Source organism: Pteropus medius, unplaced genomic scaffold, assembly GCF_902729225.1.
Source record: "Pteropus medius unplaced genomic scaffold, Ma_sr-lr_union100, whole genome shotgun sequence".
Taxonomy (NCBI): Eukaryota; Metazoa; Chordata; class Mammalia; order Chiroptera; family Pteropodidae; genus Pteropus; species Pteropus medius.
The window spans coordinates 8335539-8356546 of record NW_024346667.1 but is presented as its reverse complement, the minus strand read 5'-3'; the positions used below and the strand labels follow the sequence as shown (position 1 = coordinate 8356546).

Sequence of the window (21008 nt, the reverse complement as noted above, 5' to 3'; positions counted from 1 at the left end):
ATTCATCTTACAGAATCTAAAGACTTCAACATTCTTTTTCAGAATTTTCTTTCTTTCCCTTCTCTTCTTCTTCTAGGCTATCAGAACTGAGCACTGAAATATACCTTTATATTCACCAACCCAATTGGATGACATTAAATTTGTGATTCTGTAGTAAGTTCTAAAATGTTAGTTTTAAAACTTAAAGAGAAAACATCCTTCAAAAAATATTACCGAAATACAAATTTCACTATCTTGGTTTTTTAAATGTATGTTTTCAAATTTATTTTTATAGCTGTAGTATGTTAAAGTATAGATTTAAAAACTGCACATATTTAAAGTGCACAATTTGATGAATTTTGACAGGTATGTACATCCATGGAACCATCACCACAATCAAGACAAACATTTTCATGACCCCAAAACTTCATAATCAATCATATATCATTTCTACTCCCTACCCCATCCCAGATATCCACAGATCTGCTTCTGTCATGTGGTTTAGTTTGTCTGCATTTTCTAGACTTTTATATATGGAAATCATACTCTTGTACTTTTTTTTTTTTAATTTAATTTGGCTTCTCTCACTCAGCACAAATCTTTTGTGATTTAGCCATTTTGTTACGCATATCAATATTGTCAATAGTTTGTTCTTTTATATTGCTAAGTAGTATTCTGGATGGATATATCACAATTTATTTATCCTTTCACCTACAGATGGGCTTTTGAGTTTCTCTAGTTTGGGTTTTTTTGTTTGTTTTGTTTGGTTTGGTTTTGGTTTTTTTAACAAAAGGTGTCCATGAATACTCATGTACAAGTCTTTGTATGGACAAATTATTATCTCTTGGGCAAATGTCTAGGAGTGCTATGGCTGGTCATATAATAGATATATGTTTAACTTCTCATGAAAATGTCAAACTATTTTGCAAAGCGTTTTTTACCATTTGCATTTGCATTGGCAGAACATTAGTGTTCCAGTTGCTGTACATCTCTGCCAACACTTGTTGCGTTGTCTTTTTAATTTCAGCTAGTATGGCAGGTGTGTAGTGGCATCTCATTATAGTTTAATTTATATTTCCCTAGTGACTAACAACAGGACACATCTTTTTTGGACTTGTTTGCCATTAATATAAATCCTTATCTTTTAATTTTTTTATTAAAAATTATTGGGGTGACATGATTAATCAAATAAGTTTCAAGTGTAGATACAATTTGGCAGATATATAATCACCCAGTTAGATTTCTTTTTATTTTGTGCTTTATTTTTAAAATTGCATTTGCTGTTTTTGGTACATGGTTTGTTGTCTTTAATTTTTAAAGTTATATAACCACTACCATGATCAAGATACAGAACAATCCCATTACCCTAAGAACGCTCTCATGCTGCCTCTTCATACCCTCCCATTAGCCGTAAGCCCTGGCAATCACAGGATTGATCACCGTCTTTGTAGTTTTCCTTTTTCCAGAGTGTCACTTAAATGGAATCGATAAATCGTTTTTGAGTCTGGCTTGTTTCACTTAACATGATGCATTTGAAATTCATTTATGTTGTGTTTAGCAATAGTTCATTTCTTTTTATTGCTGAGTAATATTGCTCTACACACACACACACACACACACACACACACACACACAAACACAGCAAATTTTGATTATCCATTCACCAGTTAAAGAATTTGTGTTGTTCCAGCTTTTGGAAATTATAACTCAAGGACTCACAATAATTAAAAATAAATCAAAATTAAATAAACAAACAAATACACACACACAGCCAAAAGATTTGAAAGGTCACTTCACTAAAGAAGATATACAAACAACAAATGCATGAAAAGACAATATCAACCAGAGGAAATGCAAATTAAAGCCACAACAGACACCACTACATATCTATCAGAATCACTAAAATTAGACTGATTATACCAAGTATTGATAGAGCTATGGACCAAATGCAACTCTCATATTTCTGCTGTTGAGGAATATGAAACGATATAGCCACTTTGAAAAACAGTTTAGTCAAGAGAAGAGCAAACATATTTCTATACACAGTCCTGTACATGAATGTTCATAATGGCTTTCCTTATAGTATCGCTTTTTATAAAAACAGCCCAAATATCCATCATCAGATGAATAAACACCATGTGGTTCCACTATTCTAGTGGAGGCACTGGAGTATAAAATAGCCACTTTTTAAATTGTAAGTGTAATACTTAAAAACTAAAGAGAATATTCTATAAGGCCTATTATCCCACATTATCAAAGTGATGAATAAGAGTTATACTAAGTAAAGGGCCAACCCTTTTTTACTATAAAAGAAAATAAATTTCAGCATCTTACCTATATATTTGTATCCTTCTTCTCCATCTACTATGGGTCTCAGCCAAGATGACCTAAGTTGCATATTATTCTTCACATGGGCACCTTGAGGAGGATAGAGTGTAAATAACATTTCAATTGCATTGGACTTCTTGATGAGTTGAGAATATTTTTCATGGTCTTCTGTATAAAAGAAAGAATATTAATTTTTTAAAAATTTTAGACATTTTTACAAAATTTCTAAAGTGTTTCTTTTAAGGGTTGCAAATTAACAAGATTTAATAATTTGAATACTAATGGATTCATGGCATGGGTTTTCTATAGTCAAAGATACTTCAATAAAAATCTTACTATTCAGATAATTCCTAGCAAAAATTAAGAAATTACTATTCAGATAATTCCTAGCAAAAATTAAGAAATGCTTTACTAATAGCATCTTCAAACACTATCAGTTTAAAGCAATGTTAATAGCTATAGAAAAAGTAAGATAACGAATGTCATTCAAATTCTATGCACTATAACATAACCATAATATTTTTAAATTGCCATTAATGAAATAAAATTAACAAAGCAAATATGTTGGGTAAATATAGAGTTCTATAAACTAAAGTTGTTGACAGAATATTCCTAGGCTATGGTCTTTAAGAAAATATAATGCATATGCAAATGTTCATATAGCATTTACTATATGCAAAGAGTTTCCCAAGTGCTTTGAAAACATTAACACATTTAATTTTTTAAAGCATATCTTTATAAGGTAGATCCTATTATTATTTTCATTTCACGTGAAGAATTTGAGGCCCACAGGAATTAAATAAATTGCCTAAGTCTTATAGCCTGTAAATGATACAATTAAAGTTCGGATTATCTAAGGAAGTTCTTATTTGCAAACAAAAGCTAGTTTACTAAACATGACCTGCACTAACAAGTAGATGAGACAATTGGAATTAAAAAATAATTTGAAGTATAGAGTGAAAAATCTTTGGTTCCAACCCTTGGGCCTCTAGTTTGTAATTTCAGTTTTTGGATGATAAACTAGTATCATAAAATTCAATAAGGCAGTCTCATACAGTTCATTCAAAGTAATTATACCCAGAACTATTTTAAAGAAGAGTGAGATACTAATGTGAATCTCCATTAATAATTCTGTTACATCGTCCTTTCTTTCTTCCTCCCTCCCCTTCTTCCTTCTTCCTTTCCTTCCTTCCTTCCTTCCTTCTTTTATTTTATTTTGTTAATATCATATTTTTTGGCACATTATAAGACACTATGACATAATGATTAAATGATGAAGAAAGTAGATTTAGATTTGTTGGTGGGCAAGGTGCCAGGTTTAAATCTATCACTTATTGTCCTGCTTGTGAGACTAGAAAAGTTCTCTTTTGCCAAATGGCACAATTGTAAGCATCTTTCATGGAGGGTAATGTAGGGAAGTAAAGGATGAAAGGGCTCTTCCTAGCTCTGGGTGCTTCTCCCAGCTGGCTCCTACAGTGCATTGTGGCTAGCAGTATAGAGTACCTCCTGGCATGACTCATGATACCCCATAGGGCTCCCTGCCCAACACATACACACACACTGGGAGCTTTCTAGTGAGTTTTGTGGTACAAACTTTCCCATTAATGAGTTCTCAGTGGGTTCCACATTGCAACACCTACCTATGGACTGTTTCCCCAGAACCCCAGAAAGTGGCTTCCCTGTGAGTTCTACTAGCATGCTATATCAGTGAACTTCTCTGTCGTTCATTGAGTCACAGCTATGCCTTCTCCAAGAGAATATGGATCCCAGAGGGAGGGGTGGAGGTAGGGGACACTCTTTAAAATTTGTTCTTTCCTTAGGTGCTCTGCCTCAGATGTAGGGGTAGCAGCTCCTCCCTATGTCTGTTCTTCTCAATTCTTTAGGGTTCTTTTTATCCATTAGTAGCCAAGCAGTCACTCCAATCATCATTATAGTTAATAATTCTCTATATTAAACTTTTCCTGCACAAATTACCATGTAGTTTCTATTTCCTAATTTGACCCTGACTAATACAGACAGATCTGGGCTGTAAATCTTGAACAACCACTAACAGCCTGTGAATTATTAGACAAACCAATTTATTTCCAGGTGATAACATTCACATTTGGATTACTTTTAGGATTAAGCTATACAACATACATAAAACATCTATAGCACCATGTGTATATGTACTAGATGAGTGTTATTAGTTTTTATTTGGTATTATTTCAATAATAATAAAAAATATGAGAGTCAGGAAATAATATGTAGTTGCTTCTTTTGGTAATAAACATCTTAGAAAGTTTCCACCTCTTTTTATAAGGGAAAGTTCAAAATTATTCCTTTCTAACCAAAAAGAAAAAATCTTTGCATATATCACACATATATATCAGATATCACACATATATATAATTCTAAATCTTCCTTTGTCATCTGTTAACAGAAGAAAGGAAGCTGAGAAGCTAGACTATTACAAGATAGTACGGAAGAATAAATCCTGCTTTGGTTTTTCAGGGTTATGTTCATTAGTTTTAGTAAAGCACTTTATTTTCCATAAAGGCAAATGTTTTCATTTCAGGGAAACTAAAGTGCTTACACTAAAACATAAGAAGTAGTGGATGTCAAACTGCTACTCTCTCTTACTGGCTTATCCTGATGGAAGACTTAGTAGAATCACATGAAGTCGTTGGAGTGTTGAACATAGATAACACGATATAGTGATAACTCTAGTATCAGACGCACATTGAAGGTTTCTAAGTCAGAGTTTTGCTAGAGCCATTTTCCATTAGGTACACAAAAGGAGCCTTGAAACTTATACATAAAAAGCATTATGATTTTTGAATGATTATACCTTCCTTCATAAGATCAGAGTTGATTATAAATAAGCATTTTTTTTAATTTTAGAAAACATGTAGCTTGAAAAACATGTTCTCTTCTTTTTACGTTATTACATATATTGTCCCAAGATAAATACAGAAATTTAACTTTTATTGCTGATACTGATCATTTTTTGCTATTTTTGGAGCACTTTCCTTTTAATATACTGCTAAGTCAATATTGCCACATTGGATTTAGATGTAATGATTCTGTTCTCGGAACTCAAAAGATTAAAAGCTCTTCCTTACCTTCTTCCCCAAGCCATATATGCAGTAAAAATCTGAAGATCTCAGATGTATGTATCTAGATTTGGTTCTGTGGCAAAAGCTCACAAGAAATTTCCATAACTCTCTATTGCAACCTGGTCACCAAATGGTTAATTATTTTTATTGAGAGGTAGCAGTGGTGGTTGAGAGCAGAGGCTCTGTGGGTGCACTGATTGCTTGCCTGTGAATCTGAATCTGCCATTTACAAGATGTGTGACCTGAAGCGAGCTAGCTAATCTCTCTGTGGCTCACACTATAGTGTTGTCATGAGGACGACAGTTACTATAGGTGAAGTCTTTAGAACACCTAGTCTATGGACAGCACTACTTAGGTGTTAGTTATTACTATTATTACAACGGCCTCCCTTTAACAAATGCTAGCATAGCCTGTATCTTATTTGGATAATGATAGCAGTGTCCCTTCCCCTGTCTCGTCTAGCTTATGCTCTGAGTGGGTAGAAGAGGGGGAGATTATTGCCTTTTCTGGTCGCTCCTATACTAATTTGGATGCTCTAAGGGTCAGTGGTTCCTATTGGATACTGATGAGCATCTCGGAGGTTTCTGCCACTTTCAAAAGTTTTTTGGTTAATTAGTCACTTGTGGGCTACTAATTGATATCATAGTGGCCTTCCTTATTATTAGTATTACCAGTAAAAATAAGAAATATATTTTGTTTAGCCTTAGACATTACAGATGTTGATGCTCCCATTGGTTTACAGATAACTAAGATATAAAGAACTGGGAATTTAACTATGGAATGCCATTAATAGTAAGTGTAGCTCAATTTCAAAGACATTAATATATGAAAATTTACATCTGAGAGTTAACAAAATATGACAAAATCAAAACATTAAATCTCCAAATTGACAATTCCACTTGGCTAATAAATAGGCATCTCAAAGTCTATGCTCCAAAACATGCCCTGCGCCAGGGGTCCCGGTCTCAGGAAACAGCATCCACCTAATGGTACAATCTAGGAAACTAGGAGACTTCCTGGGTACTCGTCCCTCGCTCCTCTGCCACCGGTCTAGAAAAACTATCATCTATTTTTATACGAACATTTTAGCCTCCCAAATAGTCATCCTGGCCCTTTCAATATAGTCCCTAAACAGCAGCCAGAATATTTTAAAAGTATAAACTCAATCATAAGTTTTCCTACTCAATGTTTTTGTGATGCTCTTAAAATAATGTCAGACTCCTTACCATGTCGTAAATGATTCTGAACATTCTGGTGCCTGCCTCCTTTTCCATCTCTACTTTAGCAACCTTGGTTTTCTTTTAGTTTCATAAATAGACCTGACTTCCTCCTATTTCAGAACCTTTGCATAAGATGTTCTGTCTACCTGGAACATTCTCCCAAAAGCTTTCGTCCATTGTCTCCTTAACTTCTACACCACATAAAGTCTCATCTGACTCTCACCAAACTAGAGCAAGCCTCCAAATTATATTATCTCAGAGTTATTGCTCTCTTTACTTTTGCTCCATTACACTTACTGAAATTTGTAAATATATCATTTATGTTTTTATTTGATCAATATGTTTCTCTCTCATAAAACTATTAGTTCCAGGCAGGCAGGGTACATGACTATTTGCTAACCATCATATCTTCTAGCCCTGTACCTGATACTTAGAAAGGCTTTTATTTGACGAATAAATATAATGATAATTGATAGTATTTATTGGGATATTAACATATGTTTAACTTGCTGACAAATCCAACTTAACAAGCATGCTCTCCCTTTGAGAGTTTATTCCAGTCTTTCTAAATCCTTCAGCTGTCCCTGTGTAATCTGATGTTTAGTATTATGTTTTCTCTCACAGAAGCAGCAACTCATACCTTTTTGTGCAGGCAGCTTTCTGATGTTGGTCTTCTCTACAAAGACTTACTTTATAGAAACTATTGAAGAGTCATCCAGGTCAACCACTATATGTTTATTGATTATAACCTCTTAGTTTGCTAATGTTGTAAACTAACATAAAATCTCACAGGGTGACCTCTTTAGCCATCTCTGGTTTTCCCCTCCCTTTCAGGTTAATGAGGCTCATTATGCTTAACATTCAGTGTAGGTGGTGAGTTTTGAGAGAACCTGAAGCTGTCTTTCCCTTCCTCTCCCAAACGGGTAGCTATACCATTGTAAGTTCACTTCTTTCCTCCTGTGCAGTCTCAACTTGAATATTTTTAAGGCAGTGGTTCCTAGAATTGTACTTCAAAAATCACAATGATTAATAAAGTTATAAATGGGGTTTTAATCATTGAGTTTATTTATGTTTGGTAAATGTTTTGGTTATTTTAACAGTATTTCATGGTTTTAAAAGCATTGCATATTTATGATAAGAAACTTTGGAAATATAAAAAAACATAAGTAAGCATTATTACTCTTAATATTTGCCAATTCTAATTCCATATGCATGGTTTTCATTCTCCCACATTCCCTAGAAACCACAGCATAGCATAAGTAGTTAATAGGAAACTTGGTAGCAAATCATACTCACATCAAATAAATATGTAAAATATTTGCTTTAAAAACAGTAGACTGAATACCTACTTTTAAAAAATAAAAAAAAAGATTATTAAAAATTAGGGACTAGACAAAGTTGTCAGCTTTACATTCTGACTAAAGATAATAAAAAGAAAGACCACCTATTATCACAATTGTGTATAATTATTTTTACAGAATATTTTAACACCAAGAATGCATAAGAAACTATCTCAGATGAAAGAACAGTACTTTACATTGAATGATGAGAACCTTGAGTTTCTAGGATTTTTTTAAAGTGTGAATTTCTTCCTAATAAGCCTGCCCTCAACACAGATTCTAGCAGATACACAATACTTCCGAAAGGCATATGTGCAAATTCTTAAGTTCAGTATCAAGTGTATGAGGGAGAGTTAGGTGGCTAACAAAGCTTTATTAGTGACCTTAGGGTATTAAACTAAAATGACAGACCTTGCTATTGAAGGCAGTTATCAATAAGTATTTACACGCATGGGTAGAAATACCCTAATCCTTTACCTTAGCTTGGCATCTGCACTATTATGTAACTAAATATATATAGTCTCCTTACAAACACAAAGTTCACAGGCTAAAAACAATGGTGACAGATAATGGAGGTTTTCTTCTATTGTGAATAGTATGTGTTCATTAAAATGTTCACCTATCTTTCATGGGCCACTGACCAGTCACATGAAGTTTTTAGTATGGGGTTATCAAATGTGAGTTTGAATAGGTGGTCCAATAACCTATAACCTACTATAAATAACCAATTTCTAAATGTTGTACTTTTAATATCTTGTCACTGTTTAGTTACAGTAGTTTATGCTGCATTCATTTTCTTTGATTTGAAATAAGTGAATGTCATACATTTTTGTCATGTCATTTTTATCTTAGATTTTTCTATTTATTAGTAAATTTAAACCAAGGATACCAATTTATCAGTATGAAAAATTACATATGTCTTGAATAAAGCAAAGTGAATTTAGAGCATCCTCATTCATAAGTTAATGAAATTTTCTTTTATAAAGATTATTGAAAAAGGAGGGAAACATTGAGATGCAAAATTATCAGGCACAATGATTAAGAAGGCAGTTAAACAATATGCCACCAGCTGGTATAACCTGTAAACATAAATGTAAGGACAACTGATCTCATATTACAATTAAATACTGACATCATTTAATTTAAAGAAGAACTAAAATGCTCATTAACATTTGACTGAGAGCAAAAAATACAAAATAAGGACATAAATTAAGTAAAAATTCATTAAAGTATAGCAAATATTTCTATTTTTAAATCCTCTCAATTCATGAAAACAGGTACATGTTGTGAATTTTTCCAAGATATTCTTCACTATAATTCAAATGTTAAGTGTGTGAAAATTGTGTCTTTCGACCATACTCTTATAAGCCCAGTCAAAATTCTAATATGAAATAGAAATTTAGGGAACTGTAGCCATTTGATTGTCCAATAATCAAAGTACAGTTATTTCAAAAGATTCACTTCTTCAGTGGAATAAATATATAGAGTTCATAAAGAATTATGCAATTATTTAAATTTTATCTCCATATTGATTTTTTACTTTTTATACTCATAAAAGTAAATACATTTTCAAGTGTTAGATAATGAAAGCTTAAAAGGAAAAAAGCTTAAAAGACATTTCCTTTTTTGTCTTCATAAAATTTAGGGACAAAAACACTATACATTAAGGAAATCTTATAACTACATAAAACAATAAATAAATTTGGTTAATAATTCCGATATAATTATAAGAATTCCTTCAGAGAGATATTTCTTTTCTTCTAAAAACTCTTGTGTGTGTGTTTATGTGTGTCTCTGTACTGGAAGCAATGCAAACATTTTCTTATAAATGATTATAGTATTATGATTAATATTAAGCATTCTATTTTAAAAAGATGCCCTTCATTTTTCTCTGAAAATCTGAGTCTCAGGAGGGCCAGATTAAATCCATTAACATTATTCTACTCTGACAGTCTAAAGACAAATGCTTCTTCTCACCTTACTTTAAATGCTCTCACTTTCAGAGAAATACAATAGCACAAAAAATTCTGAAATCTTAAGAGCACAGTGGCAACTTTTATGCGCTCACCATACATAATTCACAAGATATTTCTTTTTGCTTTGCTTGGAAGACTATTTTAATTTTTAAAAATTAATTTTGAATTATTAAATTAAATTTTAATTACCCAATCTTGTTATTCTTTCTACAAATTGCCATTCTTTTGGTCATTTTCTTTTATGTATGCATATTCTTAAAGGCCAGAGGAAATCAAATCAGTCTTTAGGCTATTCATTGATAATATCAGTTTTAAAAAGTATATTGTGGAGAACGTTGGAGTTACACAGTTCAATATTTTAAGTACTGCTGTCCCATGTTATCTCAATCTCTTAGCCAAAAAAATCCAATAATTGGCAGTTGACTATAACAGGTTTAGCTATATAGCTTTATGTCAGCCTGCCCTGCAAAAAAATATTATCAAAAAACTCAAAGATTTACTTTCTCTTTCATGTACTAAGCCTCTCTATATTCAGAAGGCAAAAATGATACCATGCTGTTTTATACACTAAGAAAAAAATGAACTCTAAATAAGTGAGACTCTTTCCTGATGTGTTTTCCAAGTGAATACCAAATAAATATGTTTTTTAAAACTATTTTATGTATTCATTTTTAAACAATAAATTATGTCTTTTAGAACTGAACCATTCTCTAGCTTTTTGGAATTCATTTGCCAGACTAATTTAGATTTTTCAATACCATTAAAGAGATCTATAATTTGAGGCCTGTATGATGATTATGGAAAAGTTAAGATTAATCTAAATTCTTTCTGAAACAAGGTTGGGTAAAAGCTAATTAATAAATAGGAGAATTTACTTATTGCAAATGTCCAATTTCCTGGCTTGATTTATTTATAGATATCAATAGGTAATACTATCTCTGGTTAAAGATAGTATAATAAAAGCAAGTTTTTTCTCTCCTCCTCTGATGTCCCCCAAAAAAACATTGCTAAATCTATCAAAAAATAAATATAGATACATCTAGCGAAACACAAAAATCCCCACAACCTCCAATAACCTTGAAGAATACTTGACAGAAATGATAAAATTCAGACCTAAATGAGAGAGAATACCTAAAGCTGACACAAACTTCCTCAGATCTCAGACAGGATACAGATATGTCTAAAAAGAAGAATCACAGTTCTGAAGGACACCTTCAGAGACCTTTTGGGGAAGTAACAAGACCTGCGTATATGGATGGAACATAGGAGAAGCAGGAAATGTCACTGAGAAAGCCAGTCCATACCACACCTCAGAATGACAGTTAAGGTGGAGCCAAAAAAAGAAAGATTCATGTTTGTCCCACATGAAAAATACATTCACCCCATCCAATGTCCCCTCTAAAGTCTCTAACAGTGTCAAGTTACAGAGTCAAGTCAAAATACAAAAATCTCATCTGCTCAAAAGTTCCAAGTCTCATCATCTAAATCATCTAAATCTTGTATGTGTAAAGCTCTGAGTATAACCCATCCTGGGCACAATTCCTCTCTTCCTATGGACCTCTGAAACTTAGGAATCAATGGTCTGCTCCAAAAATACAACAATGTAATAAGAATAAGATAAAAGTTAAGACATTTCCATTCAAAAGTAAGAAAATGGAAAGAAAAAAGGAGAGTATTTGAAATCCAACTAGATAAATTCCATTAGATTTCAAGGGTTGAACATAATCCTCTGTGGTTTTCAGCTCTGCCCTCTGAATCATCTTTCCTTTTTTTTTTTCTTCTATTTTCAAGAAGGGTCGCATGACTTTTTAGCAGAGATTTATTTATTAGTCTGTTTCCTGCCTATACACTTTTGACCAGTATCCTTCTTTCATTTCACACTGTCTCTATCCTTTTTGGTCCAAGCTTGAAGTGTTCTGCTGCTATAAACTTCTCAAAAATCGTGTGTATTCTAAGGAGATTCACTCCATTAGACAAGAGGATTTTCTACATATCTTTCCTGGAAAATTTCATCCCCATTCTTGACTTCTGCTTAGATGACTGGAAGGTTCTAGGAGTCACGCATTCTTTTCTCCATTAACAACAACAACAACAACAAAAAACTTTTGTGTTACTGAATTCTCTTTTTATTATCTGTCTGACACTTTAGCAAAAAGTTGTCTAGCCACACTCTCAGCTCCTTTTCTGCAGGGGTCCCCAGTCTCCAAGCTGCAGAGCATTACCTGTCTGTGGCCTGTTAGGAATCCAATTGCACAGCAGGAGGTGAGCTGCAGGCAAGTAAGTGAGGCTTCATCTGTATTTGCAGCTGTTCCCCAGTGCTAAGCATCACCGCCTCAGCTCCACCTCAGATCATCAGGCATTAGATTCTCATAGGAGCACTGGTCCTTGGTACCAAAAAGGTGGGGGACTGCTGCTCTATAGTATGTTCTTCTGATAGTGGACATTTTAATTTTAGTATCTTTCACAATCTGAATGAATGAGAATTTCCCAAATCATCTAGTTCTTGTTCCTTTTTGTTTAGCAAGTCTTCTCTCAACTTATTCTCTTGCATTTTACTATAGGGAGCATGTTCAACTCTTTGCTTGGAAATCTCCTCAGCTGAATATTCAAGGTCAAAGCTTACAAATTCTATTTCCTGCATAACTGTAGGACACAATTCCACCAAACTTTCTGCCACTATAGAGAACAAGGCTTTCTTTCCTCCTAGTTTCTAATAACATAATTTTATTTCCTTCTGAGCCCTGAATAGCAGTATCTTTAACTTTCATATTTCTACTAACAGTCTCTTTGTGATTTAGATTTTCTCTACCATGTTCCCCACTTCCTTCTGAGACCTTATTGGCAGAATCATTAATGTCTATAATTCTACTAATGGTCTGTTCAAGGCAATCCTGGCTTTTTCTATCAGAGTCCACAATACTCTTCAAAACTTCACATATGACCCAATTCTACATTTTTAGATAATGTTTATTAGTCAGTGTTCAACTAGAGAGACAGTATCAGTAGGAAATACACATTAAGAGATATACTGCCAAGAATTGGCTTATACAATTGTGAGGACTGGTTAGGCAAGTCCAAAATCCACAGAGCAAGGTATCAGGAAAGGCAAGCTGGAATTTTGAGGCATAGACTGAAGTTACTCTCTGCAAGAAGAGATTTTCTTTTTCAGGGAAGCCTCAGCTCTGTTTTAAAGCCTGTCAACTAATTGTATCAGACCTGCCTGATTATCTAGGATTATCTCCTTTACTTCAATCAATATACTATGCACTTCAGTCACATCTAAAAAATACCTTTGCAGCAACATGTAGATTATCCTAGCATGGTAGCCTAGTCAAGCTTATACATCCAAAAGACCTTGACAAGTTTACTAAATTTAAAGATATAGAATATATTCTTTGGGAACTCAAATCACTTCCGCCAGGTGATAATAGTTGGCTTAAGTTTTTTCAAAACAACATTGGACAAAAGAAAATAAAATACTTATAAAATTCTGAGAAAAGATGTGAGCCAAGAGATTTAAATAAAGCCAAGAATAAAGATACCAAAAAATTCTCAGGAAATAAAGCACCTACAATCTTTTCCTGAAATATAACAAAACAAAATAATATATTCTTTTAAAAAACCAAAACGATACAGAATAATCTCTGAAAAAAGCTAACCTCTCAATGGGAAACATACATAGTATTTTAGCCAGACATACTGCTACCTCTAACAATTTAGAAATTGTTTTCATTGGTTACCAATGAAAAGGGGAAAGATCAAACATGTATGTATTTATATTGTCTTCCTCCATTCTTCAAATGAATTAATGGCATTTGGAAAGGAACTCTCATGGGATACTTTTTCTATAAATATATAAGTAGCATACTTTTTCTATAATATGTAAACATATCAGTTTATGCTTTTTTCTAGATCTAAGTAAACATTTATCAGTTAAGTCATCTAATACTTGTATTTGGGAGAGAAGCAATATTTAAATGATATAATTCTGACATTTGAGATCAGGTAAGCAGCAAAATTCCAGTGTTTTGTGCATGTTGTTTTTTCAAATATAAGACAACATGGATTATTTCTCCTTCGTTTTTTTTTTTCTTTCAAAAGAGCAAGATTAATTGCTTAAATAAAGATAGGCTTACATAATTTATAAATGTATTTAATTTCTTTCATAGGATAGCAAGCTTAACATAAAGTAAATTAGAGACCTGCTATCTCTCTGTTTTAATTGGGCTTTAAATAAAATTTTGTTTAAAATAATTATATGGAAACTAAAGAAAAACAGAATATCAGGCATTAAGATGAAATGGATTGGCAGAAATAAAAGACAGATTGTTTTTAGTGGTCCATGGCAAACTGACAGAAGATATTAGTGAAATTGATAACAAATATGAGCTTAACATACTATATTGTCTTGAGGAAAAAGAAAAAAATTGTATAATGTAGTTCAGAAAATACATTGAGATAATCTTCAGGAATAGTATGAAGTAAAGAATAAATGATAGATGAATTTGACAACTGTACGCTAAAATTAAGAATTACCGTTTATCAAAATGCCACTTTTCCCCTCAATTTTCACTCTCTTTTGGGTTGAAAATACACTATACCGGCACTGTATGCTAATATAATATATGATACACTGTCTATATCATAGTCACAATGTTCATTTTTTACCTTTTACCTTGAAACTGCAAGAAGCATTTTATTGACAACCATTTCCTCCTTGCAAACACTTTATGTTCCTTGTAGACAGGCCTGCAGAAGCACTTCTTTCCCGCATTTCAATGCAGTCTTCTTCATGGCTCAAAAATTGGCATTAATTAATTGTAAGTGACTGTGAGAATGGTGGCTAAATGGTCAACATGACTGTGAAGGTAGGGCAAATCTGTATTTTTATTTTATCAAAACTTGGATTAGTCCCAATAGAAATATCTTGTCTTGCATCACCTCATGAGGTGGCTTAGTACACTGTCAAAGAAAAGAAGTGATGAATGACTAAAGATTCAACAGAGATTTTGGAGAAACCATATGTCCAGTATATAAATGCTGTGGCATGGGTAGACAATAGATATGAGTTCCTGTAGAACTACTTGAAGAAACTCAGAGCTAAGCAAGAAGGGATATATAGAAGCCTGAGAACTGTTAAGAAGGAAACTTTTATTCCTCAAGAGCCTTCTTTTTAAATAAAATATTAGAAAATGAGAAAGTAAAAATACTGCACTATAAAAACAGTTGCTTTTACAGACTATCTACTATGCATCTCTAGATAAATTGTACCTGAAAGGGAGTGTATGTAATAATCTATTAAATCATTTATAAATTCTTTGAAGATCTTGTTAATGTTTATATTCTATATCTATGCTGCTCATGCATCATGATTTGGTAGTTCTTGGGTGGAGCTAGAGATTCTGCATTTCTAACATAAGCTAAGTGTTGATACATAAGCTAAGTATCAAAGTTGCTGGTATCAACGAGCATTGAGTGGAAAGGTTCTCAAAGGCTGACTAGCTGATGCCAAGGAAGGCTTATCAGGAACAGAACAAAATCGGACTGACACTTTTTCAGAAAGAAAATGATTCCATCAAAAGTGACAAATAATAATACAGAATGGCAGAAAGCTTCATTGTCTCATGATCCATTTGTTTCTTTGAAGGTTCTGAACTCATGGAAGGGAGAAGTGGCGTTAGAGAGACAGATGCAAATGGAAAACCACTCATTTTTTCCCATCTCCACAATAGCACCTACCACTCACATACAGTTAATTTTCAATAAAGCAACAAAACTGTTTCCCACTGTCTGAATTTCTGATTTTTCTTCTTTATCTTACATGTGTCTTTTCCTTCATTTTCTACTCAGAGCTCATTAGTTATCACGGAAACAATGACTGGTGTGCATGAGAAATAGACATAAGTATTTTCAATTGAGGCAAAGTGCCACAAGTTACATTTAATTCTCAGAGCTGGGTTTATACCACAGTTGGATAGCAACAAAATTAAATCAGAAATTAGACTGCTGAATTATTCTGCATTCAACTCTAGAAGGCAGGCTGCTAGTCTCTGCAGGAGAACATGTGAATCTGAACTGTAGAGAATGATTAGGCAATGAACACCACACTGGGATAAAATGGATTTGTAGGAGGAAGGGATAAATAGAAGTTCTCCATTTCCTTTCTACAAATTTCAAAATATTCCTTTGGTGTGAGGTGTCGGAATGACTGCATTTAAAAAACTGTTAGTAGAAACTGAGAAAAATAGCATGATTTCCATCATTTAGGGAACAGCCTCTAGTTACAAAAAATTTATAAAAGATATTGTATAAGATTATATATCATTACATTATATAAGATTTTCATTTACATATATGCAAGCAAGGTAAAGACGTTAACTGGAGATATCTTGTGAAAATCTGAATCTGATTCATTAAGTCATGAAGACAAATGACGATCAAACAGAGCACTTTAAAATGAACCGCCATAAACAACAGGAGTGCAGCTTACTGCTGCTATTAGCCATAATTGGGTTTTGGAAGGAAACAGAAGCCGGATGCAATATAGGTAATTAAAGAACAAGCTTTTGTTAACACTGGCAATCAAGGGGTTGTGATTTTACAGACTTGGAACCTATTATGGTGCTCTGAAAATAATCTATTTTTAAACAGGTAATGTATTTCTCTTTCTTACAACACTAAAGCATAATCATAGCTAACAGGTCATTTTCTATTCAAACTACTTACTATCCATTTATGGCAAAGATGAACATTTTTAGAATCCTGAATTACCACAGAAACCATATTCTTAATTTCTGAGGACTGGGGAACAATTGGTTATGAATTTGTGATGGCTAAATTACAAGTCTCTAGATAGTACATTTTTGTAACTACCATCTCAAAACTAAGCATACGGGTTTTTATTTTGTCTCTCTTTAAAATAAACTCATTGTTTTTTTTTTTTTGTAAGATGCTTATAACATTTTGATGAGGCTACTTAAAGCAAATATGGTATTTCAAAATATGATGGCTGAGAATCAAAATTAAAGTCATAATGAATGTAAACAATGATTACAATTGTCATACCAGATGTCCAGCATTTCTGGAGAAATAACATAGACTTAACATTTAGAAAAATTCAAAAGTAAAACATGAAAGTGACACCAGTAGACCTGATAAGTAGGAACCTTTTTAAAAAGTACCTAATCACGCTACTTGGAAAGAAAATTTAAGTCTCAAAGAAGTAGCTTTTCAGATAAGAAACAAGAATAAACTGCATATTTTCTTCTGGATACAAAGGTAAAATTATAAAGCTCTGTGGTATTCATCTTTTTCCTCTTTTATTGTACATATAATATTGCTACTCAGCTAATTAAATTAACTATTAATTTCAGACTGTCTATGCCTATATTACCCTAGAAAGGACATTTAACCCTACCTGAGGGTTCTGCTCTGCACCACATTCTTAATTAGTGGGAGCTTAATTACTTTTAAATCAGCATTACTCTGAGCTTATAATATAATTCTACTAATTGGTTTCTAGATGACATTGTCATGAGTAAATTTTAATCTTCACCTTAATATCACTCCAGATCCAGCAACCACATCTTTCCTGCCCCCCGAATTAAATTTTTGACATAGTATCTTATATATGTCTAGTCCCATCTAGGATTAGAAACTATCCTACTTTGACCTTGTTAGAGCTCTCTGGACTAGGCACACAGCCCCTAAAGCTTCTCTCATGCCAGATTTGTCGGATTTCCTTGTTTTGACATTTAACTATTGCCTGTGGTCATACCCTCAGATTCAATATCTTCATTTCTTATGGCAAACCACTGAGCCTTTCTCATGCAGACTTGTCTAATTGTACCTCCAACTATTTTTGATGAGAACTTTTGATACTGCCTTACCTGATCTAGGAGTTCTATGTCTTCTCTAGGTTCTAGTTCTATATGCTACTTAATATAACTTCCTGGAATGATGAAAATGTTCTGTATTTGTATTGCCCAGTATGGTAGCCACTAGCAAAAAGTGGTTCTTGAATGCTTGAAATGTGATGTGACTAAAGAATTGAATTTTTAATTTTTAAAATTTTGATCAATTGGATACCATATTAGATAGCTCAAGACCAAGTCCTCTCCTAACTATTTGGTAGTTTACAAATAAAAATCATACTATGAAGTTAAATAGAAATAGTTGTGAAGACTAGATGTAGAGCATGTACATAGAGACATAAATAGAAAATAATCATACTATTTTATTTTTGTCCTTTCCCCATTTTAATAGTATCCATGAAACTAACCAGCACAAGCAAGTATCCAAACCATTAACATAAGAATTGATAACATATTCAAGATAATATATAAAGAAAAAGGAGAAAGAATATTTAAATGCTAATTTTTGGGCACTTTTTCATATGCTATTTGAATAATAAAAAATTTTTAATAGAGAGAAAGACAGTTTTACATTTTTATTTTTTCATCAATTAAACATGTGGTCTGATTAGCACAGTTTATAGAAATAAATACATAAGCTTTCCATTGGTCCTCAAGCTCCATATAAAACCTGTGACATAGCCACTAACAGCGTAGTGTTTCACTACATACTAAAGTGATATTAGTAACCAAGGGATAAAACTCTCAGATGAGTACAAACAAGAAGATGATATACTATATTTGAAGTCCACTAAGTTCCCAGCTGTTGAGGCTCTCTCTCCGTAGGGCTTGATGAGGAACCAGTTCTAACTCCTCTCAATGCTCACCTCACTACGCAACCATCACCACCTCTAGGAAAAATGAAGATGCCTTTGAGAGAAAGCCACCGTAGAAAAGTTTTCCCTCTCTTCCTCTCCTTGTGGGAACCTCCTCAGAGCCAGATGAGAAAAACAGAATGATTCTCAAGTATAGATTGCAAATAATGGGTCTCTCTTTAAAAGGGGGGCACTGGTTTTTTGGTTCCTAGCTGGCCATCTATTCGGCACTGTGTTTACAAACTTGCCTCTTTGCTTCTGGATCAAGAGAAAAGAATAATGGGGAAAGATGCAAAACTACATAGTAGATAACTGCTAGGTGGCCAAGGAACAGCTGCCCCCTTATGTTCCCAGTTTCCATGAGATAAAGTCAGGTAGATAAATTCAGGGGTAGGGGTGGGAATACATGGCCAACTTTTGCCCCAGACCTTAAAAGAATCATGCAAAGAGATTTGAGCATTACAGAAATTTATCAAGACACCAACAATTGGGAGATATCTAGGAAATGTAGTCTAGCCTAGTGAAGGACCATTAATGTCTGTGAGGGCTTCTTGGATGTGACCCCTTCTCCAGTGAGTCTTTTTGAAGCTCTCACCATAGACAATGAATCTATATACAAGTTAGAACAATAGATACCACTAAGTTTAATGCAGGAAGCCAAGTAAGAATATCACTGCTTTTTCTAGCCCTACTCCTGTCCAGCATTAGGACAGTAATTTCTCAAGAGAAAAAATGGAGGGATGAAAGAACAAACCATGTATTTTCACCAACTTTCATTCCAAGCTACTGGAACCGCAGTCAAGATTGTGCAAGAAAAGAGAAGGGCTTAGTTTTTGAGATTGAAAATATAAAATTAGTTTGGCAGAGTCTTACTAAACCAAAATGAGAGTGGTTTAATAACTGGAAGTAACAGAAAAGTTTAATTATACTGAGAAATCATTAATATAAATAGATTCCTAGCATAAAAGGGCTGGTAGTGATTGACACAAGATAGCTGGAGGTTTTCATTAAAATAAAATTATTTTATTTCATTATGAGATGGCATCATTATGCAACTCACCAGAGCTAAAAATTATATATAGGTAAAAGGGTGTGTGTGCAGGTGTGTGTGTGTACGCATATGTCACCGAAATATGTGCCCAGAGAGCGTAAGTAAAAAAACAATACAATTCATAGAAAAGAGTATAAGAATATTTGGGGAAAATAAAATGTAAAGATCTAATATATACATAATGAAATTTCAGAAGAAGAGACAGAATAAGATAAAACTCAAAAATTTTCCAAATGTAGTTTTAAAATATCAAACCAGAAATTCATGAATCACCAGAAAACCCAAGCAGTAGAAATACAAAGAAAATTATAGATAAGCATAGATAACAAGTTTTCTAAAAACCAAGACAAACACGTTAAAAGAATATAGATAAAAAAGCTTCTTTTCTTAAAGAAAGAAAAAAATAAGACTGATCTGACTTCTTAACAAACCTAAAGTTAATGGAATTAATTTATCAAAATACTTAAAGCAAATAATTATCAATCTAAAATTTTATACTCAGCTAAATTGTCTTTCAAAATTGAAGAAAAAAATCTATTCAAACAAAAAAAATGAGAAAATTCTTCACAAGCTGACCCACAGTAAAAAAAAGTTATTCAAGTAAAAGTTTATATGCCATCAGCATTGTCCTGTGTTCTCTTCATTTTTATTTAATCACATATCAAAGACAAGAAATTCAGGGGGAAATAGGTCATACACCTTTCAAAAGACATCATTTTTGTAAAATATGGCTGTGCTCATAAAGTTAAAACTAAGTGCCTGAGTGTCCTTCCTGCCATCTTTGATAAATCAATTGTTTAAGTTCATTCAGGCCTTATTTTAGATTACTTTATAGTGAAGTTATTTTTTCCTGTCTCAGCTAAACCTAAGCCAGGAATGACCTTTTGTCATTTTCTGATGATCTGGTAAGCTGTGATCTCCCAGGGGTCTGTTAACAAGAGCTGATATGCACAAGGATAAGGGAGCCTCTAAAGGAGTAATTCCTCTGTGCTGAGAAGGGGAAGACATGTGAAAAATCAGGAGGTGGATATTTGCTGAATATTTACTTTGTACCTTATACTGTGCTAGGAAATTGGGATATATAGGAAAGCAAAAATTGGCATGGCCCTTGCCTTTGAAGGGCTTATTATCCATTGAGGGCTGGGAGGAGACAGGCATGAAATCAAATAGTCTGACAGATAAATGTAGAAATGGAGCAATTATGATAGAAGGCAGCAGTTGTGATTTTTGAATGGGTAGCTAACATGGAGTGAAGGATAAGGTTATTGTACATGATAGCCAAAGAATG

At 33.3% G+C, this 21008-nt stretch overlaps 1 protein-coding gene across 1 annotated transcript in view; it reads right to left on the bottom strand.

The window, feature by feature from the left end:
• The window catches only part of LOC120613180 (IQ domain-containing protein M-like), a 132452-nt gene that overhangs the window by 54382 nt on the left and 57062 nt on the right, over positions 1–21008 (bottom strand). Inside the window, exon 5 of the mRNA XM_039875772.1 lies at positions 2314–2475. Coding sequence (XP_039731706.1) covers positions 2314–2475 — 162 coding nt within the window. The remainder of the gene's footprint in view (positions 1–2313; positions 2476–21008) is intronic.